This window comes from Phoxinus phoxinus (assembly GCF_949152265.1).
Source record: "Phoxinus phoxinus genome assembly, chromosome: 24".
Taxonomy (NCBI): Eukaryota; Metazoa; Chordata; class Actinopteri; order Cypriniformes; family Leuciscidae; genus Phoxinus; species Phoxinus phoxinus.
In genome coordinates this window covers 17568233-17594903 of record NC_136899.1, presented here as the reverse complement: position 1 = coordinate 17594903, position 26671 = coordinate 17568233, and the positions used below count along the sequence as shown (strand labels likewise).

At 38.8% G+C, this 26671-nt stretch overlaps 1 protein-coding gene across 2 annotated transcripts in view; it reads right to left on the bottom strand.

Annotated features, from left to right (window-relative positions):
* Window positions 1-10176, bottom strand: part of mppe1 (metallophosphoesterase 1) — a 73380-nt gene extending 63204 nt beyond the window's left edge. For both annotated transcript variants that reach the window (XM_079601062.1, XM_079601063.1), the window contains exons 1-2: window positions 9567-10176; window positions 9260-9368 (exon numbers count right to left, since the gene is read on the bottom strand). In XM_079601062.1, the coding sequence (XP_079457188.1) occupies window positions 9260-9368; window positions 9567-9793 (336 nt within the window). In that variant the 5' untranslated portion in view covers window positions 9794-10176. The remainder of the gene's footprint in view (window positions 1-9259; window positions 9369-9566) is intronic.
* Between the last annotated feature and the right edge of the window lie 16495 nt (window positions 10177-26671).

Sequence of the window (26671 nt, the reverse complement as noted above, 5' to 3'; positions counted from 1 at the left end):
TACATACATGTTGCTCACATATTATGATAGCCATGTCCGTGCTAAATAGAGTGTAATTACACCTTTGCCATTAATATGTTTATAAGCAACTGAAAAAAATACAACTATCAGGTCATGTCAAAACATCTCAAGGACCCCAAAAACACCTTGGTTCCCAGAGGGTTAAGCAAGGTGTGATTTGCCAGGGGGACGGGGATTTCCTTCTGGTCTAAACATCCCTGCTTCTGCTGAATTATTTTAATCCCCCCTCCCTCCACAGTAATCAATGCTATAGGCTAAAATTACTTCACCAATAGACCATATAAAATATATAAAATAAAGATATGCAACAGGCACGTTTAAACGACAAACAATAAAATCAGAACCAGTTTCAGTTACGTTCATGGTTCCAGTGGCCTTAATGCAAGCACGGCTTTCAAAATGTCACAAAGCGTTTTGAGATTATTTTGAATGAAATATTGAAGTTTATAATTAAGTATTTTGGCACACCACGCCGAGTGGCGCTATCCATTGTTCTAAAGTCGGGGTTTATTCTGGCATGTTGAATTAGTGTTCGGCAGACGCGGCAGCGCGTTCATTTGGATTTATTTTTCTCATAACAGACAGCTAATATAACTTAGGCCCTAATAGGCTACTCTGTAGTTTTTTAGTCATACAGATCAGAGTAGAGTAGCCTACATCGTTCAAAACTGTAAACTTTTTCATATTCAAACTTTTATTCAAAAGTTTATCTGTCGTCGTTTCTGTCTCCGGGAACTGCGCGTCACAAAAATGAACCGAAAGCCACTTTTCTCCGCTCAGTCACGATAAGAAATCGGCTATGTCTAAAGCCTTTGAATGTCTAAATATTTAATAAATGTTATCTGATTAGGTGATCCGTATGAAACCGAGAGGTGCAGAGGATCTACTCAAAACTATTATGTGAGCGCTTCCCAATGATGAACGGACAAGGGTGAAAATCTCTAGGCTATAATTAAATGTCTAGGCTAAATCGCCCTGAATTAGGCTAAATTGTAAAAACAGATCAGATCATGTATTTGTCGAAATGTTGCGATATTGTTTCATTTAAGTTCATAATTATTATATAAATGTTATTTAGTTTAGCAGCAGCAAGCACTGTGGTTCGAGATTTATATATAAAAAAATAATAATAGCTAATTCACAAATCGCGCACTCTGGTTGTAAGGATCCAAAGATCCCCGTGGAATTTAACATTGAGTTGAACATTGTATTCATGACAACAAATGAACATGCGTTTGAACAAATGAACATGCGTTTGAACAAATGAACATGCGTTTGAACAAATGAACATGCGTTTGAACAAATGAACATGCGTTTGAACAAATGAACATGCGTTTGAACAAATGAACATGCGTTTGAACAAATGAACATGCGTTTGAACAAATGAACATGCGTTTGTATTTAGGTCTGCTTGGAAAAAGCTGGCCAAACCGAGGTAGCGTTTTATTTCAAATGTTTATTAATAAACTTTTATGACAGAAATATTAGCCTATTAGCCTACATAGCCTAAATAATTAAATTCTTTAATTATCAACACTTTACTAGCCTAATGCTATGTCTAGAATTAAGTGTGAATTCCGACTTCTCTTTGTTGTAAGTCGGTCTCAAACTCAGATAGCCTGTGGGGGGTTGGGGGTTCAGGAGGTGTTAAATGTTCTGTATTTCATATGAAGAGTGAGCCTGATGACCAGGCAAAGGCAAAATACTTTTAAAGATAAATCTCTCGATGTGTCCAAATGTAGGCCCTTAAATTATAAATATTGTAGTTTTATGTATTGTATTTAAAGAGGTTTCACACACACTTTCAGTTGAAGTGTTCAATCCATTTGTTTCAACTGGTTTTGTAGAATTTTAACATGTTTGAGCAGTGTGTTTGTCAACAATCTGGCATTATCTAAACATGAACTACCGACGAAACGCGTTCTTGCCACTAAACGAATGCAAGTGAGCAGCAGATGGAGCTATTTTATTCGCGATCCACCTCGTTTTATTACGGTGAATTCAACCAGGCATTCTGTTTCTTTGAAGCAAGACTCAATCATTTGTTACAGTTTTTTTTCGTGATTTGTCTGGATGACACACAGCGACATATACAGTATAATCAGCTGTATGATGTGTTTTTTCCCTGAAATGTTTAATTTCGAGAGAGACCCTGCACGCGCAGTGCAGGGAGACTAAATACACTAAAATAAAAGAGATCCAGCGCGAGAGAGAAGCAAAGAAAAACGCATGATCTTAATTTATGTTGCTTTGAACTATTTTCGTTTTGTAGACTAGCCTACTGTTTTAATTGTTTATTTAGCTGCAATTTCTTTGGCAATACAAATTTAAAATGTCGCAAGAATAAGATTCTGTTTCTTAGGCTACTTAAGAAACTCTAATAAACTCTAACTCGATGCAACCCTGTTTTAAATAAATAAACTGCCCCCGACACTATTTAAACCTTGAAATGTCCAGCATCTGTTTTAAAAAATTTCTTCCTTTGCTATGGCGGGTATCAATGTCAGTCATCTCAATTTCGTGGATGATTCACAAAACAATAATTTAGCAGATTAAAGATAGCTTCGTCATTTTCATTTTCTGACGCGATCGGCTGATAATCTTCCTTCATCAGTTTTGTCGTCTGTGCAGCGGCTCTACTGGAAGGTAGCAAATTTATGTTGTAATGTGCCATTGATAATTAAACAAAACGCTTGACTTCAATAAACAGTTACCTATCTAAGCATCAAGAATGGTAAAACATTAACGCTGTCAGCCATAGCTAATGAGATTCGATCTCGCATTGCTTGAAGCTCCGTGAAGCTCGTGCTGTTGCGTTGTCCACTGCGCTATCGTCGGTCCGCTGATAAGATCACGTTGCTCTTGCAAAGCCTCATTGATGTAGCCTAATATTTTTCTATTGCAATGTTTTGAGTTGAAATGTTTTCATTATTTATTAAATGTATTACATTTAATTTCAGTCTTGTGATTATATGAATTCATTTAACTACATGTTTCACTTGAATTGATCTGTTACAATCACTCTCAATGAGCCGCGGCGCGGCGGCAGATTACACAATAGAGAGAATAAACTGACACTTTTCAAAGCCTGCGATTGTAGCGCCTCTTAGCGGTCAAAGGCAGCAAATACACACCCGCAATTTTCCATCTGTATATATATTTTTAGTAATAAGTAGCCCTTGAGGGAGCCCTCACTCACAGAAAGGTTGGAGACCCCTGGTTTAAGTATTACAATTCCCTATTGTTATAACGTGAAGCATAGTTATAGATCGTATAGTATCCACTGCTACGGGAAATATTTACTGATAATACCACAAACTTTGAAACATTTAAGGGCTACCACACTTGAAATAATAAAACCTGGGTAATTCCAAAACCCAGGTAAATGGGATTCTGGGTTATTCTATTTTTTTTTTCAGACTGTTCATATTTTAACCAGAGTTAACAATTAATCCTGGTAATTCATAATCTGACATATCACACTATACATTCTTAAACCCTGGGTTACTCTTATATATTTGCATATATGTGACCCTGGATCACAAAATCAGTCACAAGGGTATATTTGTGGCAATAGCCACAAAATAAAAATAAAAAATAAAAAATAAAAATTATTGATTTTTCTTTTATGCCAAAAATTATTAGGATATTATGTAAAGATCATGTTCCATGAAGATATAGTGTAAATTTCCCACCATAAATATATATAACATTTATTTTTGTGAGTGAATGCTGCACAATCGTGAACATAAATGGACAACTTTAAAAGAAGATTTTATCAATGTTTCGATTTTTTTGCACCCTCAGATTCCAATTTTTTCCAAATCTCAGCCAAATATTGTCCTATCCTAACAAACCATACATCAATGGAAAGCTTATTTATTCAGCTTGAATATGGTGTATACATCAATTTACCCATGTGACTGGTTTTGTGGTCCAGGGTCACATATGTTGTGTCAACAGTCATGACTGAATAAACACGAAATCAAGTTTGGTCTTCCAACAATTTGGACACAAAGCTGCATCAAGATCCCAATAGATCGTACATATCACTTTTACATAGAGTTTGGCCTACGTTAACTTCCTTGAAGGCGGGTCCTCTGTTGAAGTTTAAAATTATTGGATCTGCCCAGAGCCACTCTGGATCTGCCATAACCAATCGCTATCGTTTGGTCGTGACGTATGACGACTCAAACTAGCGCACGACCTCGACGTCATCGTTCTCAGCCACTCCCGCTGTTCACTGACTGGACCGGTTAAAAATTGACTGGAGAAAACCCAAGAATACACCACAATCCCAGACATAGTTCTGAAGAAAAATTTAAATTGAATCCAACGCCATGGCACAACGAGCACTCAGGCCCTTAAGAGAGCAGCCAGAAAAATGGAGCACAACTGGAAGAAAACAAAACTAGAGGTATTTCGGATTTCATGGAAGGAGAGCACGATTGCTTACAGAGAGGCTTTAAAAGCTGCTAGATCTGCTTATTTTTCAACCCTATTAGAAGAAAATAAACATAATCCTGGTATTTATTTGAAACAGTGGCTAAACTAACGAAAAAGAAAGCTTCAAGCCCAGAAGTTTCCAAACAACACAGCAGTAATGACTTTATGAACTTCTTCACTTATAAGCTCGATAATATCAGGAACAAAATTATAAATATGCAACTGTCTAATACAGTATCGCATCAGGAAGTGCATTGTAGTCTCCCTGAGGAAAAAAAATGTTCATTCATTGCTATAGAAGAGGAAGAATTTTGCAAACTCGTCAAATCATCTAAATCGACAACTTGTATGTTAGACCCTATACCGACTAAGCTGCTGAAAGAGATGCTTCCAGATGTCATAGATCCTCTTCTTAATATCATTAACTCATCTTTGTCTCTAGGATACGTACCAAAAACCTTTAAGCTAGCTATATTAAACCGCTTGTTAAAAAAACGCAACTGGATCCTACAAAATTAGTCAATTACAGGCCGATCTCTAATCTGCCTTTTTTCAGTCCAGATTTAGACCGTACCATAGTACCGAGACAGCTCTTGTTAAAGTCACAAATGATTTGCTCTTATCATCCGATCGTGGTTGTATCTCTCTATTAGTATTACTTGATCTTAGTGCTGCATTTGACACCATTGACCACAACATCCTTTTAAATAGACTCGAACATTATGTTGGCATTAGTGGAATTGCACTAGCATGGTATAAATCATACTTATCTGACTGTTATCAGTTCATAGCAGTAAATGAAGAGATGTCTTATCGATTACAAGTTCAGTATGGCGTACCACAAGGCTCAGTACTAGGACCGCTGCTGTTCACTCTGTACATGCTACCATTAGGAGATATCATTAGAAAACATGGAATTAGCTTTCACTGTTATGCCGACGATACTCAGCTGTATATTTCTTCAAAACCAAACGAAACCTACCAATTCACAAAATTAACGGAATGCATAGCTGATATAAAAAATTGGATGACTGGAAATTTCCTACTACTTAATTCAGAAAAAACAGAGATTCTAATTATTGGACAAAAAACTTCCACACGTAATAACCTAGAATACTGTCTAACACTTGATGGCTGCTCTGTTAAGTCTTCGTTGTCGGTTAGGAACCTGGGTGTGCTCTTTGATACCAACCTTTCATTTGAAAGTCACGTGTCTAGTATCTGTAAAACCGCATTTTTCCATCTTAAAAATATATCTAAATTACGCCATATTCTCTCATTGACAAATGCGGAACAATTAGTTCATGCATTCATGACCTCAAGGCTAGATTATTGTAATGCTCTACTGGGTGGTTGCCCTGCACGCTTAACAAAAAAACTACAGCTAGTTCAAAACGCAGCAGCTCGAGTTCTTACCAGAACCAGGAAGTATGACCATATTAGCCCCATTCTGTCAACACTGCATTGGCTGCCTATTAAACATCGTATCAATTTAAAAATATTGCTGATTACTTACAAAGCACTAAATGGTTTAGCTCCGCAGTACTTGAGCGAGCTCTTAACGCATTATAGTCCTTCACGTCTATTGCAATCTCAAAATTCCGGCCAGTTAAGAATACCTAGAATATCAAAATCGACTGCTGGCGGTAGATCCTTTTCCTATTTAGCACCAAAACTTTGGAACAGTCTTCCTACCATTGTCCGGGAAGCAGACACACTCTGTCAGTTCAAAGCTAGATTAAAGACATCTCTTTGACCTAGCATACACATTAGGGGTGTGCAATATCACGATTTTTGATCGTGGACGGTTAAAATGTCTCCACGATCTGCTTTTAAAGAAATATCGTAGGATCGTGCATTCTATCAGTTTGCAGTTCTAGCGCCTCCGTCTCAACATACTGTACAACGCGACGTATATTCACATGAAATGCAGAGGAACGGGACACTGTAGTTCATAAAAATTAATTGTTTGCATGTGCTTTAAAGCCTTGCCGGTTAAACATGTAATTCGCTGCTGATGCGCTGTTCTAACGTGTCCTTTTCTGAGCGCAATACACCCGACGTGCACTAAAAGCCTGTCTAACAGCGTCTGGTTACTGGACTAAGTTATCTTTCGGGTCTTATTGCGCTAATACTGTCAAATACACACAAGGTTTACATAAACAAAGTTGGTTATGTCTAAAGTGAAAGAACAATAGAACAAATTTAGAAAAAAAATCTGCTTGTCAAATGCGTACATATTAGACTCGACGCGTGCAGATCTTAAAGTGACAGTAGCCCTGCACTTTAAACAGCTAGTAAACATGCAGCCGCTTGTCCTTAAAGGGATAGTTACCCAAAAATAAAAATTATGTCATTATTTACTCACTCACTCTAATGTTGTTCAATACCTGTATTAATTTATTTCTTGTGCTGAACACAAAAGAAGATATTTTGAGGAGTGTGGCTAACCGGGCAGTTGCTGGTCCCCATTGACTACCATAGTAGGAAAAAACTATTACTGGGGTACATCAACTGTTTGGTTACCCACATTCTTCTAAATAACTTTTATTTTCAACAGAAGAGGGAGACTTATTCGGGTTTGAAACGGCTTGAGAGAGTAAATTATGACAATTTAAATTTTTGGGAGAACTATCCCTGTTAATAAAACCACAAAATACAAAGAGCAAATCACTCACTTTTGACTGAGAACTTTAATAGTAGCTTTAATAAGAATCAATGTACAATTTATACAGTGAAGTCCATGTTGTGTTTTATTTTCATATTTGTTTATTTAATTACTTTCTTCAAAGCTGTTAAATACACCTACTGTAGCTGAAAAAATAAAGCACTGTTTATTTCATTTGTATATTAAGTTGTGTATCTTTGTTCTTAATTTTTAATAACAAAGAAAATAATGACAAAGATTTTTTTTTCGCCACTTTGGCCTAAATGTCTGCCATTCTTTTTATTTTATATTTTGTTTTTGTTTTATTTGATACTTTAAAGGGACATTAGTTTGGCTGTAATACTCAGTCACTTGCAAAATAGTAAAACCAACATGAAAAGGAATCGTGATAAAATCGTGAATCGTGATTTTCCTGAAAAAAAAACGTGATATTATATTTTTGCCATATCGCCCACCCCTGATACACAATGCATTATAGACTTCTATAGCTCAATGTTAGGCTGCATAGATTAGGTCAGCCGGAACTGGGAACACTTCCCTTAAATCCTGATGTACTCGTTACATCATAAGAAGAATGGCATCTACGCAAATTTTAGTGTCTTTGTTTATCCCGAGGTTTTCCCGCAGCCTGCCAGATCCAGGGCGGATCCAGATCTGACGAAGGACCTTCGCCTGGACCCGAGGACAATGCAGTGCTGAAGTGCCAAGTAGCCTCTCCCTATGGAGGATCCCTTTATCACTCTACAGATAAAGCATTGTGGAAAATTCACGCGTCTCCCCCGTAGTGACAAAATAAAATAAAATTCTGTATCAATTTCATAGGCAGGACAAGTAGTTTATTTAGGCTTGGTTTATCACAGGTTCGCGTTTAAAGTCTGTGTAGAGAGAACGGTGTCGTCTTAGCGGCCCCTAATTTAATAACAAATTATCCTTTCGACGGAAGTGAATCAATCAAAACTAACTTTAGCTGGAAAATAACATTATTCAAGAACCGCTATAAAGCCAAAACAATCTCTGTTACCTTAAATTATATACGTTTATCTCTGTAAAACAGCTTTGAAACAATCTACATTGTTAAAAGCGCTATATAAATGAAGATGACTTGACTCTGACCACCTCTTCCAGGTAGTCTTGGGTTCAGTATCCCGGCTTTCACATTACTAATGAATCATGCAAATTTCTTTCTCCATTTCAAACTAAACTGCCAGTGTGAAAACACCCTTAGGAACTAGAATCTAAAATCATATTAAGATATATTTAATACTTCTTGAGTTAAAGGCAGGCAAACTTTGGAAAAATAAAAATGTTGCACTCAGACCTGTATGTTCGATGCAATTGTTTTAATAGAGGGAAACAAGATTTACTAATAGAACTACCCATCTATGTGTGTTTTAAAGAAATCATGCTGCCATCTTTCAAGTCATTTTTACCTCCCTGTAATTTGGCTCCAAATCTCAAGTGAAAATTGTAATGTTGACCATCTCTACAAAATAGTGGATTACTCAGTAAATATATGCAACAATGGCATTTAATATTTTGGCTTTCATAACTATTTATGCTTGTCTGTCTTCAGAAAAAAAATGATGAGCACAGTTCTTAAACAGAACAATTGCAAAAACAAATGCAACAAGATAATGCAAAACATTACAAAAAAATTATAAATAAAGAAATCTGTAAGAGTATTTTCATATTTCAGTAACACTTTACTCAAAAGTTTCATTAGTTAACATTAAAGTCCCCCTGTGGTGAAAATGTATATCTATGTCTATGTGGTGTTTTTAATATGCTTTGAGACAAACCATGTGCAAAATCATGTCAACACGATTGCTGAATATTTTCTCTTTTAAAACTGCAGTGATCTAAAGACAGTCTCAAAAACATGAACTAATATTAATAAATACTGAAACAAATGTATTGCTAACTGTTAGTTAATGAATTAATTCATGTTAATAAATTAGACCTTATTGCAAAGTGTTAGCCAAATTAAATTAGAAATGAGAGACATCAAACAAACACTAAAGCAGAGGCCTATGCATGTAATTATTTTAGACTCAGCCACAGCTAATTGTCATATTTTGCAACCAGTCTCCTGCTTTGTGTTTGCATGTTGACCATCAACTGTACCTGACTGGAGCTCCACTTGCCCTCATCAAATACGTCTCCTAAAAAGAAGACAACTTCTGGATTTAGAAGCCATAGAGATGTTTGGAACGCTCTTTCCATCTGCCATTCTCTGTGAAAATATCATAATATTCATAATAAAAATGTGCAGCTTCCTTCAATAAAAAAATAAAAAAAATTGATGAAATGATTCATGTACTATGGCATTTACACCGTAGTCTACTCAAATAAACTGTAACAAAATGTCTCAAAAACATATGGCCTATTAAAATAAAACTTTTTTTCTAGCGTGTTTAGAGAAGCAAAATACCTCCTGAGTTTGTCGAGCCAGTGTCCTCTGATGGCCCCTAATAAGTGAGTATCAGAGAGAAATAACGCCCGCAAATGTGAATGTGAATCTTCAGCTTCAATATGCGGCCACGAGCAACGCAGAATAACAGCATAATAGATCACATATTCACACAATACAAACACGCTGACAAAAGCAAAAATCAGAGACACAGCTAATCTAGCACTCGATCCAAACATCGAGATCATTATACGAACCCGTTTTATTACTCGAGTTAAATCTGTTGGCGAAAGGAAAATCGCCTCTAGCGTGCTCGAAGCAATATGCTCCTCTTCCGCTTCATTCTCAAAAACATATACTTTTTACATGAAACGAAAAACATCGAAACGGAAGAACCATTACAATAAGTTTTCTCATTAGGTCGCTTTATATCTTGATTAAAAATGCATCAAGATATCGCAGATCACGATGTTTTTAAATCCTCTCAGGGTAACCAACAATGTTGCAAGAGCAGTTTTGCTAAACAGACAAACGTCACAGCTGTGCGCGTGTGATGAACATCTGAGCGGACATACAATTCATCAGATTCTGTCTCTGTGTGCGCTTGAAGAGTGCCATCCAGTGGTCAGTCATAATATTACGACGTTCCATTAAAAATATTCCGTTTAAACCTTTAAACTTCAAGTTTTAGATCAGGATTCACACTTTTTTTAAATGTGTTTAAAGGAAGACTCTCATTTATTTGCTCCAAAATACAGCAACAACAGTAATATTGAGAAATATTTTTTACATTTAAAATAACTTAACTCAAAATACCGTAATCTATTTGAATATAGCCTAAAATAGGCTATGTCTTCCTGTGTTGGCAAAGCTGAATTTTCAGCATCAATATTAGCTACTCCAGTCTTCAGTGTCACATGACAGGAATCATGATATGCTGATTTGCTGCTCATGAAACATGTATTATTATTCTCAGTGTTAAAAACAGTTGTGTACCATTTTTCAGGATTCTTTGGTGAAAAGAAAGTTCAAAAGAACAGCATTTATCTGAAATAATATTACCTACTTTAATTTCTTTCCAAAAAAATCTCATTGACCCCAAACTTTTCAACAGTAGTGTATAATGTTACAAAAGCTTTCCATTTCAGATAAATGCTGTTCATTAACTTTCTATTCATGGGAGATGTTCAACTTCACTTATGTTCATCAAACCATTCTGTCACAAGTCTTGCTGTGTGTATTGGTGATGCTGATACACGTCACCCCCTTCAGGGTACAATGTTTGAAGCATTAGGCGCACATGGTCCTTCAGAATGGTTCAGTAGTCCTTGGCACATGGGTAGGGAATTCAATTATATTGCAGCCCAAACCAACACTGATCCACCCCCTGGACATGAAACCACACTGTAAAAAGTGAACATGTGCAGTTGTTGCTTCAAGGAAGTATTTCTATCTGATTCTACTAATTCTAATTTAGCTGTTGTAACCTATTCAATCAGCTTTGTGTAACATAAAACAAGGGAATGCTACAAAACATTTTTTGTTTGGACATGTGAGTGACACATGGCACTTGCTCCTTACTAATCGTCAAATTAGCTTCAAGGAGTAATTGTGATTTGGGTTACACATTATTGCATCAAAGTGAAAATCGCAATTGACAGCGCTACTCTTCAGCACAATGGTAACCTTAACATTCAATAAAAGAAACTCCTAAATGTTCAACATAACTGAACATTAAACATTAACATACCAACTAACCAACATCCTTCCCTTTATTGAAAAACACATTAAATAACACTTAATCCCTAAATTTACTCTCCTAATGCAGTCCCCTGCAAAGCATGCTGCAAACTACAGATCCACTGCCCAGGGCTGCATTTCTCAAAATCATTGTGAGCTAAGTTGAGCTATCATAAAGACCATTGGTGGCATAGGCTCAATGATTAGGCTTACGATGCTTTTGGGAAACGCAGCCCTGGGCAGTGGATCTGTAGTTCCCAACAGGCTTTGCAAGGGACTGCATTGAGATGTGTTTTTCAGTAAAGGGAAAGATGTTGGTAGTTTATATTAATGTTTAATATTCGCTCAGTACTTACACCTGATTTTGCTTAGTGGGTCATTATATACAATGTGCATAATAATAAGACAACACTGTTGATGTCACACTGTACCAGGACAGGAGACCAGAATACAATTTAAACTCAAACTTTATTTATACACGTGTGCAACCCCAAGAATCCCTGGAGGCAACTGAAGGTCAAACTCAAAAGGTAATGAGCTTAGAGTCTCTTGGAATACTCGAAATCAGGAATAGTCTTTGAATACTCGAACTCACGAGATGCATGAAACATAGATTCCGAACTCAGGAGAGATCTTTGAATACTTGGAACTCACGAGATGCATGAAACATAGATGCCGAACTCAGGAGAGATCTTTGAATACTTGGAACTCACGAGATGCATGAAACATAGATGCTGACTCAGTAGATACTAGATCACCGTAGATACTGGAATCATCTCGAGAGAGGAAACCTGGAATCTCTCGCCGATGACCTTTGGAACCAGTGACAGATAACCAAACTAGACCCAGAACATAACATCAAGTCACATTAATACCCGGCCGTGAGTGCATGTGAGGGAACTGAATATAAAGGCTGGTGATGAGGTAAAGATGAGGAGATGGGATTCAGCTGCGGTGATGAGGGAAGTGAGTGCAGGTATGGATCCAGGGGGATGCTGGGAAATGTAGTATTTGACAGGGCCAGGGAAAACCAGGGGAAACCGTGACAGTTGACTGCTGTTTATATTGAATAAACTAAATTAAGTTGTGTGTTTAAATGTCTTCAATTAAATAAGGGTAATTAATATTTTTTTTGTGTATTTACATCAAGGTGGCTTTCATAATATAAAACAAAAAAGATTATATAAACTTATTAAGTCATTTTACCTAGTTGGAGCTTCAGGGGAAAAAAAATTCAGGTTGGTTGAATTCAGTTATAATCAGTCCTTTTAAATCAATCATTTAATTTCAACAAAAACAGTTTTTCAGGTTGGTTGAATTCAGTTATATTCAGTAATCTTATTTGTTTATTTTTTTCAACAAAATCAGTAATTGTAGATGTTACCACATGAAGTTATTTTTTTAAGTTGAACTGACTAAATATTTTATTCAGTGCAGGTGCATATATATATATATATGTATATATAAAAAATTATGGTGTAGCCATTGGAACTTTGCGAACCCCTGATAAGCGCTTAATGCTGGTCTGTTATTTTAGTTATTTGTTTTTGTGCTATATCCTGGGCGGAGGGCACAGTCGTGGATGCCTGCCTTAACGCCATTTTGTCAGGGAAGTTAGGTGCCGCTGATATCGTGTATTAAAAATCTCTGTTCTTGGGGTATGCATGAAGTGGATCGATGTGTGCAGGGCAGCTCCGGGGTTTTTTGTTTTTGTTTTTTGTCTTGTAGCTGCAGTGGGGTAGCCGCACTTACATTGATAAACGTGCTCATTTAAAAATTTGGTTTAGGGGTTAAAACAAAACGGCAGAGTTAATAAATGGATACTTTGGATAATTTTTTCGCTACTCCATCAGATCAGGTTTTAGATATGTTGACTAAGGAGCAATTGTGTAAGGTTAGTGAACATTATAATTTTGAATTGGGCTTGAAACTTTTTTAAAAAATTGGCGCAGATAAGGCAGGTTGTTAGAACTAAATTGGCTGAAAAAAAAAGTTCTCCCATCAATGGATGAGTTGGAGCCTGAAGGTGCTTCAACGCCACTGGCAACATTGGGTGAGTTTCGCAGTAATTTTGGTCTTACCTTTGAGCAACAAAAAGAGTTGTTAGAAATGCAACAGAGAGAGAGAGAAGCTGAACGTAGAGAAAGAGAAGTTGAACGTGAAGCTGAACGTAGAGAGAGAGAAGCTGAACGTCATCTAGAATATGATAAAATCAAAAGTGATCGAGAAATTGTTTTAGAATGCCTTAGGTTAATACCAAAAGGGAAAATTACTGGTGATACCGGTGGTGATGTTCTGACTGGACCAGCGCGCACCCCTGATATCTCTAATATGGCCAGATTGCTACCAAGGTTTAATGAGAAAGATCCGGATGTGTTCTTTTCACTGTTTGAAAGTGTGGCAGATGATCGTGGTTTTGGAGTGATCCTGAACGATTGTTGTTACTCCAGAGCGTTCTAGTTGGAAAAGTGCAGGAGGCGTTTATTGCTTTGTCTGTGCCTGAAAGAAAGATTTATAAAAGTGTGAAAGATGCTGTGCTTAAGGTATATGAGTTAGTTCCAGAAGCATGTAAACTGCGATTTTGTAATTGGAAGAAGGGAGAAAAGCAGACTTATACAGGGGTAGTAAGGGAGCTGAATTGTCATTTCAATCGTTGATGCTGCAGTAGGCGTCTCTACCTTTGAAGAGTTGTGTAATTTAATTGTTTTAGATCAATTTAGAAACATCCTCCCTGATCGAATCGCAGTATATATAAATGAGCGGAAGGTAAAAACAGCAACAGATGCCGCTGTTTTATCTGATGAATATGTTTTAACCCACAGGCAAAATTTTAAAGAACATAATCTAGGAAAGGGCTACCGTGAGCAGCACTTTGGATGTTTCAGTGAACATTCAGGAGTTTCTAATACTCCCACTAGCCAGTGTGTTGCCAAAGAACAGTCTCGTGGGCAGATCCGGATGCTTGTCATTACTGTTTAGAGAAAGGGCATTGGAAGATCGAGTGTCCGGCCTTGAAAGCAAGAGGCCAGAGGAGCAAATCTGGCACGGCAAGACCTGTTGCCCTTGCCGTTTCTGGTGTGCGCACACAGTCTGAGTTCATCTACACAGAGATTAGGTCAAACCCTGAAGTGGGTGTGGCCTCCTCTAACTTGTCTGCGGACAGCCTTGTTGGATCTAGCCAGAATAGCCGTTCTGATGTAATTAAAGCCGATGTTAATGATTACTCTCCTTTTATTACAGATGGTTTCGTATCATTTGTGGCCCGTTCTGAAAAGGTGACAGTTAAAATTCTTAGAGATATGGGGGCCTGTAAATCTTTACTTCTAGAGTCTGTTTTGCCTTTTTCTAGTGAGTCCAGCATTGGTCATGTTTTAGTGAGGGGAATTGGGTTGCAGGTTGTAACTGTCCCTCTGCATAGAATTGAGCTACAGTCAGACCTGGTTCAGGATGAGGTTGTCATTGCCGTGCGCTATACTTTACCTGTAGTATCTCATCTTGGGTAATAACTTGGCTGGAGAGCGTGTTTGGCATGATGTGCCGCCACCTGTGGTGGTTAAGAGTGTTCCATCTATCCCACCAGGTGCTGATAGTAGCCTGCAGAGCTTACCTGAGGTGTTTACTGCCTGTGCAGTAACACGTGCAATGAACCGTGTCTCTGGAACTGAGGTTCTAGAGAAAAATCGTAAGCCTGATTTACAGCCTATTGTTTGCCAGAATTGCCATCTTCTCTGTCATCTAGTGATTTTGTTTTAGCTCAGAAGGAGGACTCAACATTGAGTGAACTGTTTGCTGGGGTTTTGCCTGTTGAGGAGCAACATAGTGCAGCGAGGGGTTATTTTGTTCAGGATGGGCTGTTGGTTCGTAAGTGGATGCCTCAGACTAATGATATGTTTGAGGATCCTGTTTTCCAGATAGTAGTGCCTGTGAAGTTTAGAGACTTGATACTACAGACGGCTCATGGTGATATAGCGGGCCATTTGGGTGTGCGGAAGACGTATGACAGACTTATGAAGTACTTCTATTGGCCTTGCCTAAAGAAGGATGTGGCATGCTTCATTAAGACCTGTCATACATGTCAGTTAACTGGAAAGCCTAATAAGGTAATCAAGCCAGCTCCACTTTACCCTATTCCAGCTTTAGGGAACCCATTTGAGCATTTGCTAATCGACTGTGTTGGACCATTGCCCCCATCTAAGTCAGGGTGTGGTTACCTTTTTACTGTGTGCCAGGCCACTCGTTACCCCGCTGCCTATGCGTTACATACAATTTTCTACCAAGTCGGTGGTGAAGGCTCTCTCTCAGTTTATCTCCGTCTTTGACATTCCGCAGATTATTCAGAGTGATAGAGGCTCCAATTTTACATCACGTATGTTTTCAGAAGTGCTTGAGCAGCTGTGTGTTAAACATCAGCTTAGTAGCGCTTATCACGCCTAGAGCCAAGGCTCTCTAGAGCGTTTTCACCAGACGCTCAAGTCACTGCTTAGGGGTTACTGTGTTCAGCTTAGCAAAGACTGGGAGGAGGGGCTTCCATGGTTGTTGCTTGCAGCACGTGAGGTAACACAGGAAAGTACAGGTTTCTCACCTAATGATTTGGCGTTCGGCCATAGAGTTCGAGGGCCTTTAGCTGTCCTGCAGGATCAGCTGAAGTGTCCTGAGAGTCCCACTAACTTGTTGGAGTATGTGAAAGGCTTCAGCCAGAAATTGTTCTTAGCCTGTGAGATGGCTGCATAAAATCTGACTAAGGTTTAGAAGAAAATTAAGAGTTGGTATGACCGCCGGGCTGAGCCGAGAGTGTTCAGTCCTGGAGATCAGGTTCTGGCGCTGTTCCCGATAGCCGGTTCCCCCTTTCTTGCTAAATATGCAGGTCCCTACACGGTTGTTCGGCAAGTGTCAGACCTGAACTATCTAGTTTCAACTCCTGACCGTAGGCGTAATATGCAACTTTGTTACATTAATCTTTTGAAACCTTACTACAGTAGGTCTCCGGTTTCTGGGGCAGCGGAGACTGTGTGCTCCAGCCTCGGTTGAAGAACTCAGAGAAGTTGTCGGATTTGGACACACTACTTGGGCATTTGTCCAAGGAGAGGGCAGTAGCTGTTGAGTCTTTGATTTTTAACTTTCCTGCTTTGTTTTCAGACACACCGTCATGCACTCATTTGATCAAGCACAACATTGATGTGGGTGACACTGAGCCGATAAGGCAGAGGTTCTATTGGGTATAACTCGAGAAACAGCAGCACTTAGAGGTAGAGGTGAAGTATCTCTTGAATAATGGTTTGGCAGAACCCTCTTATTCTAGTTGGGCTTCACCTTGTATTCTAGTTAGTAAACCTGACAGGACTAATAGATTTTGTATCGATTATCGGAAGCTACATAACATCACAAAGGCAGATTCTTTTCCACTCCCAAGGGTCTTAAAGGCTACTACCAGGTTCCTTTGACACCTCGGGCTCAGGAAGTTTCAGCCTTTATAGCGCCGCCTGGCCTGTATTCGTACTCTGTGATGAGCTTTGGGTTACGCAATGCGCCTGCCACATTTCAGCGACTAATGAACCGCGTAGTCTCTGGTTTACAGGGCTGTGCTGTTTATTTGGACGATGTGGTCGTGTATAGTGGTGGGTGGTCTGAACATCTTGAGCGTATACAGGCTCTTTTTACACGGCTAGTTGAAGCTCGCCTCACTGTAAATCTCGCTAAGTGCGAGTTTGCACAGGCGACAGTTGTTTATTTGGGGAGGGTGGTGGGGCAAGGCCAGGTGAGGCCTGTGCACGCTTAGGTGGTGGCTATCGATAATTTCCCTGTTCCAGCTACCAAAATAGAGCTCAGATGCTTTTTAGGAATGGTGGGGTATTATCGTGGCTTTTGTGCTAACTTTTCCACTGTTGTTTGCCCATTGACCGACCTTTTGAAGGGCCGTATTAAATTTGATTGGACTGCGATTTGTCAGGCCGCATTTGATAATGTGAAGTTGTTGTTAACATCTGCTCCTGTTTTAATGGCTCCCCACCTGGACCAGTCATTCCAGATGCAGGTCGACGCTAGCCACGTGGGTGCTGGGGCCGTCCTCCTGCAGACGGATGAGCAAGGCGTAGACCGGCCAGTGTGTTATTTCTCAGAGAAGTTTAACCGCCACCAGTTAAATTACTCAAGAAAGAAACTATGATAGGCGGATTACAACACTTTGATGTTTATTTAAGTGGGGGTGCTGTTCCGGTTACCATTGTTTGGAGAGCATACGACTCCTTGTGCTTTTAGATCGCTCTTGCAGTGCTTCGATGTCATGTCATTGCTGGGCAACATGATATATATACAGTGACGTAAGACCTGGCTCTGTGGTGGCTCTCTAGCCTGTGGAAAGGTAAACCGGTTCTTAGAAGGCCCGTCAGTTGAACCAACTCCAAACTGGCAATAGCTCTGGCTCTGAACTAGCACCCGGTTCATGCTGGTGGAAAAGGGGTATCAGACAACTTCCTCTTGGTTCATCCTACGTGGGGGTTTATTAATATTACCCTCGATATCATAGCTCTCGATACACCACAAAGACTTGATGTCCTGGTCACAGATAAGCCAGCGAGACTCACACCAACAATTGGTCCTCTTTTAAAGTAAACTCTGATACTGTATGTCTCCCATTATGTTGTGTATTTTATGTACAGCTGTGATGTTGTTCTGCTAATTCAACCTTCACACTCTGCCAGTACTGATAGAATGTAAACTCAGTGAATATTGGTGACCAGACTGACATGTAGGTGTGAAACCTTGAAACCCACTATTTTGGCAAGGGTTTCAGTTTCATTGTCCAACACATGTATACATCAGGGCTGGGAGAAAAAAAAAAAAAATTCTAAAATAGATTTTTTATTCCAGACATTGATATTAATTCAAATTCAATTGGTTTATTTGTGTCCTTGCTTGTAGATGATGTTGACAGAAGTTAGCCACTTTCTTTCCAACAGAATATGAAATGTGTCGTTATCTATGATTCAAGTCAAGTCAAGTCATCTTTATTTTTATAGCGCTTTTTACAATACAGATTGCATCAAAGCAGCTTCACAGTGATAAAATAAAAAAATAATACAACAAAGTCAGGTGACAGAATGGAGGAAAAAAAACTTGGGAGAAACCAGGCTCAGTCGGAGGGCCAGTTCTCCTCTGGCCAATGAACAAAAAAGTGTATTGGCGCTTTTCCATTACCAGTACCAGCTCGACTCGACTCGCCTCGGCTCCGTTTTCGCTCCGTTTTCCATTGCAGACAGTACCTCCACAATAGGACCTGGTCGTCATAGCGACGCGACACACACCCGCTACCCACACACACACAGGACAATGGAGGAAATCGAGTGTATGCTGTTTTACATAATATAGTAATGGGTATATCACGCAATCTCTGGCAAAACTATTTAAGAATGCCGGGGTTATTCAGGATACTCCGTCTGGCGCGTGCAATGATGACGCAGTGAATAGAGACGATTCTCTCTGACCAATCAGCCATCTGCCGTGTTTCACGTCATATTTTAGTATCGCCTCAGCTCGCTTAGAACCGCACCGGAGGTGATACGAAAAAAAGTACCTGGAAGCAGGTACCGGTACAACTTTTACACAGTGGAAAACCAAACAAAGGCGAGTCGAGGCGAGGCGAGCTGGTACTGTGTAGTGGAAAAGCGCCATATGATTATGATTTGGGCAGCATTACAGGTTAGAAGTCAGATTGGATCAGAACATTCAGAGTTTTTATCCATTTCCATCTGGTTGGAGGTCGGAGTCATCACGCCGGTATGGAGACGAGTTGTTGAGGATCAGTGGCGATGAGGCCTTCACCGGGCTGATGAGGCTGGCACTTCAAGGATGCGTTGGGATGGGTCCAGGCGCAGGTCCACCATAGGGGAGAGACTAGTAGACAATTCAGGACTGTGTTGTCGTCCTGTCCAGGTGCTGGTCCTTCATCTGATCTGGATCCGACATACTGCGGTAAACCTCGGGATAAACAGAGAGACTAATATTACCTGGATGGGAGACTCCTGGGAAATCCAGGATTGCTGCTGGTAGAGGTGTTAGTGAGGCCAGCAGGGGGTGCTCACCCTGTGGTCTGTGTGGGTCCTAACACCCCAGTATAGTGACGGGGACACTATACTCCCAAAGAGCGGCATCCTTCGGATGAGATGTTAAACCAAAGTCCTGACTCTCTGTGGTCATTAAAAATCCCAGGATGTCCTTCGAAAAAGAGTAGGGGTGTAACAGTATGCCGAGTGGCCTCTGTTCATCATGGCCCCCTAATCATCCCCTTATACTGATTGGCTTCATCACTGTCTTTTCTCCACCAGTAAGCTGGTGTGTGGTGGGTGTTCTGGTGCAATATGGCTGCCGTCCAGTGTTGTATAAAGTACTAGAAAGCAATACTTGAGTAAAAGTACCGTACTAGAAAAAGACTTTGGTAGAAATGAAAGTTACCATTTAGAATATTACTTAAGTAAAAGTCTTAAAGTATCTGTTATATACTGTACTTAAGTATCAAAAGTAATTTTCTGATATTTAATGTACTTAACCCTCTTGGGTCGGCAATCATGCCAGCGTGATTCGTGCGATTTTTTTCACATAGCAGCTAAATAGACTTAAAATACTCCGTCAGTTATGGTCATACAAACTTAATAAATATGAAAAAATAATCTGTGAGAGGTCTACTTTTGTATGTGTCCACTTACAATCAAAACAAAACGTTGTGCTTTTGTAAAATAAAGAAATTAAACAGGGTGTGCTTTCTGCCTCTCCGTCTCGTGAACTTTTTTTTCTTGAGCACGTCTCTAAACAAACAAAACTCAGCGAATACTTGTCACACATTTGTGAGCTTATAAACATTTAAGTGTGTAGTTTTAAATGATTGATTCAAAACTAAAACAAATATTCTCTGTTTAAGTAATTTGTATAAAACCAACAAGATATTCATTTTCTCTAACCCTTGCTCATTAGTTTTAAAGGGGTCATGACATGGGTTTTTTTATTTTATTATTATGTTCCCTTAGGTGCAAATATAGTATTACTATTGTTTTTTTTACAAAAAACTTTTAAAATGTAGTGATTTATTACCTTTTCCCACCCTGTTTCTCATCCTCTGATTCAAACAGCCTGTTTTGGGGGGGTTTCCCCTTTAAGAGTTCAGTGTTAACGCCCACTGTTATGATTGGCTAACGTCAGTGCCTATGCATCAATTATTAACGCCCCCAGCCAGAACATTTGCGTATTCAGCGTATTTAAAAAGTAGTTTAAAGTTTTAAACACATTACTTACAGTTTGCGTCGTCGTTGTTGAGCCCAGAATAGTCGGCAAGGACTTATCTTTGAGCAACAGTTTTCTGGCAAAGCCAGCATCATTTTGGGATTTGTTCTTAAAACGGTCATCCTTCAAATGTATCTACAAACGCTTAAACTAACACTGCCGTGACTGAGACGTCCGCAAAAAATAAAGAGTGCATCCATTTTTCCCTGACGACTGGATCTTTCGCAGCGTATTCAAAGATGTTGTTTGTCCACAGCCAGGAACAGCACATCTGTGGCATCCATTTCCCTGTACACAGACCCACTCGCGCTGTCCGTCGACTGAACACTTGTGAGGCGCGCGGCGCGCGGGCGCGACAACGATACGAAATGAGCGTAGTTGCCTTGCGCTTAAAGCGTAACTGTCTTGTGCCTGGAGGCGGTCATATGCAAACGCTGGTACGTCACTTCGTACCGTGACGTCACTTCTTACCATGAATCCAGAACGAGCTGTATTTAGAGCTTGATTAAATAAATGATTCGTTTATAATGGGGAGGACGTCTTAAGCTATGAAACTTGCAGGACGTTTTAATGGTACAAAGACCTCTTATATACTAAAAGATCAAGGGAAATTTGGTTTCTCATGTCATGACCCCTTTAATATGACCACACCCACAAAACATATGGAGATGCAAATCGTCCATGTGTCACGCGAATGCACCCATTACCTCAACAACAAAGTGCCACCAAACTTTCAGTCCTCTGCTGTCGTCGAGTTTGGAAGACACGTTGTGAGATTATTGGATTTACATCAGAAGAAGAAGAACGCGATTTGAAGACAAGAACGATTTTAAGGTAAGAAATAATTCTGAATTATTAGTTAAGTGTTATTGTTGCATAAACTTCACATTGCCATTGAACTGTTGCTCGATGCTTCAGTGAATGTTCCCTGCACGCGCTGTGAGAGTTTGAGTCAGTCGCGCGTTTGAAAAGCAAAACGCACCATTATTTTACTCAAATCTCATTTCATAACGTCATATCGATTGTAAACATTTGAAGTAACATATGATAATCAATATGTTTTTCTCTAGAGTAGTGTTACTGAAGTGTTCCTTTTTAACAATGCCTGCTATACTATTGTTATTATTATTTTATTCAGCCCTGCAGGTATATGCCTACAAGGCACAACAAATATACATATATATACATTATATATATATATATATATATATATATATATATATATATATATATATACAGTCATGGCCAAAATTGTTGGCACCCCTGGTAAATATGATCAAAACTGGCTGTAAAAAATAAATCTGCATTGTTTATCCTTTTGATCTTTCATTCAAAAAATTGCCAAAATTCTAACCTTTCATTGAAGCAAGAGAATTGAAAGTGGGGCTAAATCACATTATGAAATAAATGTTTTTCTCCAAAACACGTTGGCCATAATTATTGGCACCCTTTTATTAAATACTTTTTGCAACCTCCTTTTGCCAAGATAACAGCTCTGAGTTTTCTCCTATAATGCCTGATGAGTTTGGAGAACACCTGACAAGAGATCAGAGACCATTCCTCCATACAGAATCTCTCCAGATCCTGCAGATTCCCAGATCCATGTTGGTGCTTCTTCTCTTCAGTTCAGCCCACTCATTTTCTATAGGGTTCAGGCCAGGGACTGGGATGGCCATTGCAGATCTTGGTTTTGTGCTCAGTGACCCATTTTTGTTTTGATTTTGATATTTGTTTTTGGATCACTGTCCTGTTGGAAGATCCAAACATGGCCCGTTATAAGATTTCTAGCCCCGGCTGTTAGGTTTCGATTTTTTATCTGTTGGTATTTGATCCAATCCATGATGCCATGTATCTGAACAAGATGTCCAGGACCTCTGGCAGAAAATTAGGCCCACAGCAGTAAAGATACAGCAGAGTATTTCATTTTACACATGGGGTACTTTTTTATCCCTGTGTGCACCAAACCCATCTTAAGTGTTTGCTGCCAAAAAAGCTATTTTTTTGGTTCCTCTGTCCATAGAACGTTTGAAAAGTACCTGACACTACTGGCACTTCAAACGGGACGGGTTCTATGGTCAGATGAAACAAAAAAATAGCTTTTTTGGCAGCAAACACTTAAGATGGGTTTGGTGCACACAGGGATAAAAAAGTACCCCATGTGTAAAATGAAATACTCTGCTGTATCTTTACTGCTGTGGGCCTAATTTTCTGCCAGAGGTCCTGGACATCTTGTTCAGATACATGGCATCATGGATTGGATCAAATACCAACAGATAAAAAATCAAAACCTAACAGCCGGGGCTAGAAATCTTATAACGGGCCATGTTTGGATCTTCCAACAGGACAGTGATCCAAAAACAAATATCAAAATCAAAACAAAAATGGGTCACTGAGCACAAAACCAAGATCTGCAATGGCCATCCCAGTCCCTGGCCTGAACCCTATAGAAAATGAGTGGGCTGAACTGAAGAGAAGAAGCACCAACATGGATCTGGGAATCTGCAGGATCTGGAGAGATTCTGTATGGAGGAATGGTCTCTGATCTCTTGTCAGGTGTTCTCCAAACTCATCAGGCATTATAGGAGAAAACTCAGAGCTGTTATCTTGGCAAAAGGAGGTTGCAAAAAGTATTTAATAAAAGGGTGCCAATAATTGTGGCCAACGTGTTTTGGAGAAAAACATTTATTTCATAATGTGCCCCACTTTCAATTCTCTTGCTTCAATGAAAGGTTAGAATTTTGGCAATTTTTTGAATGAAAGATCAAAAGGATAAACAATGCAGATTTATTTTTTACAGCCAGTTTTGATCATATTTACCAGGGGTGCCAACAATTTTGGCCATGACTGTATATATATATATATATATATATATATATATATATGTATGTATGTATGTGTGTGTGTGTGTGTGTGTGTGTGTGTGTATTTTGTAAATTTTAAAAAGGAATTTTAACCAGAACTAATCTAAAATGTATTCCCAAAATCATGCAGCCCTAGTTTCTCTTGATATCAGCATGTTCACAGGTTTTTTATATTTTACTTTTTTTAGGTACCCGTCCTGCTGACTTCAACATGAGCATGAGTAAAGTGAAAAATCAAACACTTTGGAAATGACAGGTATGTACTATGTTTCAGGAATGGCACAAAGGTGTGTGATTGGTGCATTTCTTGTGTATCTTTGGATTATGTTGTGTTGTAAATAAATCCAAACAATCAAAAAGCCATTATTTTTTAAATCTCCTCATTCTTTGTGCAAAGTAATGTAATGATAGTGCCTGAGAGCTCCTAATAGGGCCATTATGGGAGGGTCTTTGTCTTTCTCAGGTGTGAAACACTCAATATTCATGGTGGTTAACGCCTACTCGCATAAAGCTTTCCTACACAAGACATGTCATAACATTTTTTAAATCAATATATTGTCTTATCTGAATGAGTATTCAGGATGATTTTCACATAGTTTTGGAGCAAATATTCTAAGCTACGTGATACAATTTTCAAAAGTCTTGTGAAGAAATGATCAGTTTGGGTTTCTTGACCTTATTTCAGTGACATTTTCACAAACCACGCATAAATGTTATTATCTGAAAACTAAAAAAATGTACATACATGCTGCTGACATTTTATTGTAGCAGAGTTTGTGCTGAATGCAGTGTAATAAGACTTTTGCCATGAAAATGTCACAAGTAACAGAAATAAGCGCAAATGTTAGAGCATGTCAGAACACCTCCAGGACCCAGAAAACACCTCAGACCCCAGAGTTAAGTATTTGAAGTAAAAGTAAACTTTTTTTTTTTTTTAAGCAAGCGGTTAGAACTTTGATTGTGAACTTTATTGTGGCTTTCTTATAGTAAAGCATAAAGCATATTCACAAACTTTTTAGTTTCATGTACTATCCATGCACCTATTCAAGGTTTCTTTATTAGTACCCAGGGTAAATTTGTTGTGCAGCAATCAGAATCTTGATTTGTGAATTGCCAGTATGACAAATTGTGAAAAATTACACCTAATTTTTCACTATCCCCATGATATCTTACCCGTTTTGATTGTGGCTTCATCCTTTGTCCACATCGTTCGGAATTTCGGAAGCAGAATCGCAGCAGCGATCAACTCTGGTTCTCCTGACATGTGGCCAAAACGGTTCATGATTCCCACCTACAAGGCAGGTTATTTATAGCACATTTCAGCAACAAGGCAATTCAAAATGTACTTTACATAAAACATTTAAACATTGAGAAAAAGTGCCAAAGAAACTTAAAGGTAGGGTAGGTAGGATTTATATAAAAACTTTTTACCAAATTTGATTAAACTTTCTATATATATCAATGCATAATTAAAATGTAAGTACTCTGATAAAAAGAGTATAAAAATCGAGTGACTCTAGACCGTTTAATCTTCATTAAACACAGCTCATTATTTCCATTCGGGACGAATCACAGGATTGGCTTGCGCGACTGTCACTCTCCGTCGCCATGACTACCGCCGCTATTACTGGCTCTGCCCACGTGCGCGCAGTCGCGCACCCGTTTTTAGGTGGGAGTGAATGGAATTAATGAGCTGTGTTTATTGAAGATTAAATACACTAGAGCCACTCGGTTTTTTATACTCTCTATTTCAGAGTACTTGCATTTTAATTATGCATTGGTATATAAAGACAGTTTAAACAAATTTTAATAAAAGTTTTTTTTAGACAATTCTGACCTACCCTACCTTTAAATATAATTAAAAGTAATTATTGAAGAGTTAAGACAATAGAAAATAAATACAAATATAGCTGCAAGCAGCGATTACGGGCCCTCCATCGCTGCTTGCAGCTATATTTTTATATATATATATATATATATATATATATATATATATATATATATATATATATATATATATATATATAAACCGGTGCCTTTAGGGTTCCTGTGCACGACGGGCAATAACATAACTCCGCTTTGACTGTCCAGAAGAAGTCTGCTTTAGAGCTTGCATCAGTGCAAAAGTGCGCAACGAGGGCACATATCAACCACAAAGTATGCGTGAGCACCCTTCTGAAACCTAAAATGAAAAATTAGACACCCTACAGTCTCATGGACTTAACGGACACATGAAATCAGCAGCCATTGTAAGTACACAACACCGAAAATTCCTATGAAGTGTGGAATATATATTCATTGAAATTACTGTACTTTAAAACACTTGTTTAAAAGAAAAAACACATGTATACATAGTATAAAAGACTAGATGGCACAATATACCTATTTTTAATAGAGTTTTTCTGCCCCCCTCCCCACTATGGAGACAGATCAGTCTCATTAATAATTCACGCAGAAAACCTGATTCACACATGCGTAGACAATTTCACATGCATGAAACCTAATTCACGTACACACAAAAAAAATTCACGTGCGTGGAATTTTTTTTCCCCCACAAAAAACAATTCACATGCGCAAAATAAAATTATATATTCATAAAATACATTTCACAAATGCAAAACACAATTCGTAGATATACAACTGTGTGCAAAAACCTTTGAGTGTTTAAAATGTACGAGTTTATCCCTGAATGTGGATGTGCAATCGTCATTCACGTGTGAATCGCCTCGGATGTGTGTGTGTGTGTTTTTGAGACTTTCCTGGCAGAGCTCTTGACCCACGCGGGTCTGTCGTACTCTTTAGCCAATCAGATGCGAGCTTACCATTCAACCAATCATAAATGGAATCCACTGAGAGTGCATTCGAGGAGCACGTTCTGCGCACCATTTGTGCAATACGGATTAATTAGAACGGAAATGAAGCCTCAATGAAGCTTTCAATCCAGCATGGCGAACGGGTACGAGTTTAGTTCATTTAATAAAAGTCTGAGTAGGCTATACACGGTTTATCGTTTACACCAGGGGTGCCCAATCCTGCTCCTGGCGATGGACTGTCCTGCACAGTTCATCTCCAACCCTAATCAAACACACCTGAAGCAACCAATTAAGGTATTCAGAGCACGTCAGGATCACTTGTAAATTAAAGGCAGGTGTGTTTGATTAGAGTTGGAGATGAACTGTGCAGGACTAGTGGTGGGCAGATCGAGGCTTCGTGAAGCAATGAAACAGTTGAACCAAATGTGCCATATTGTTTCGA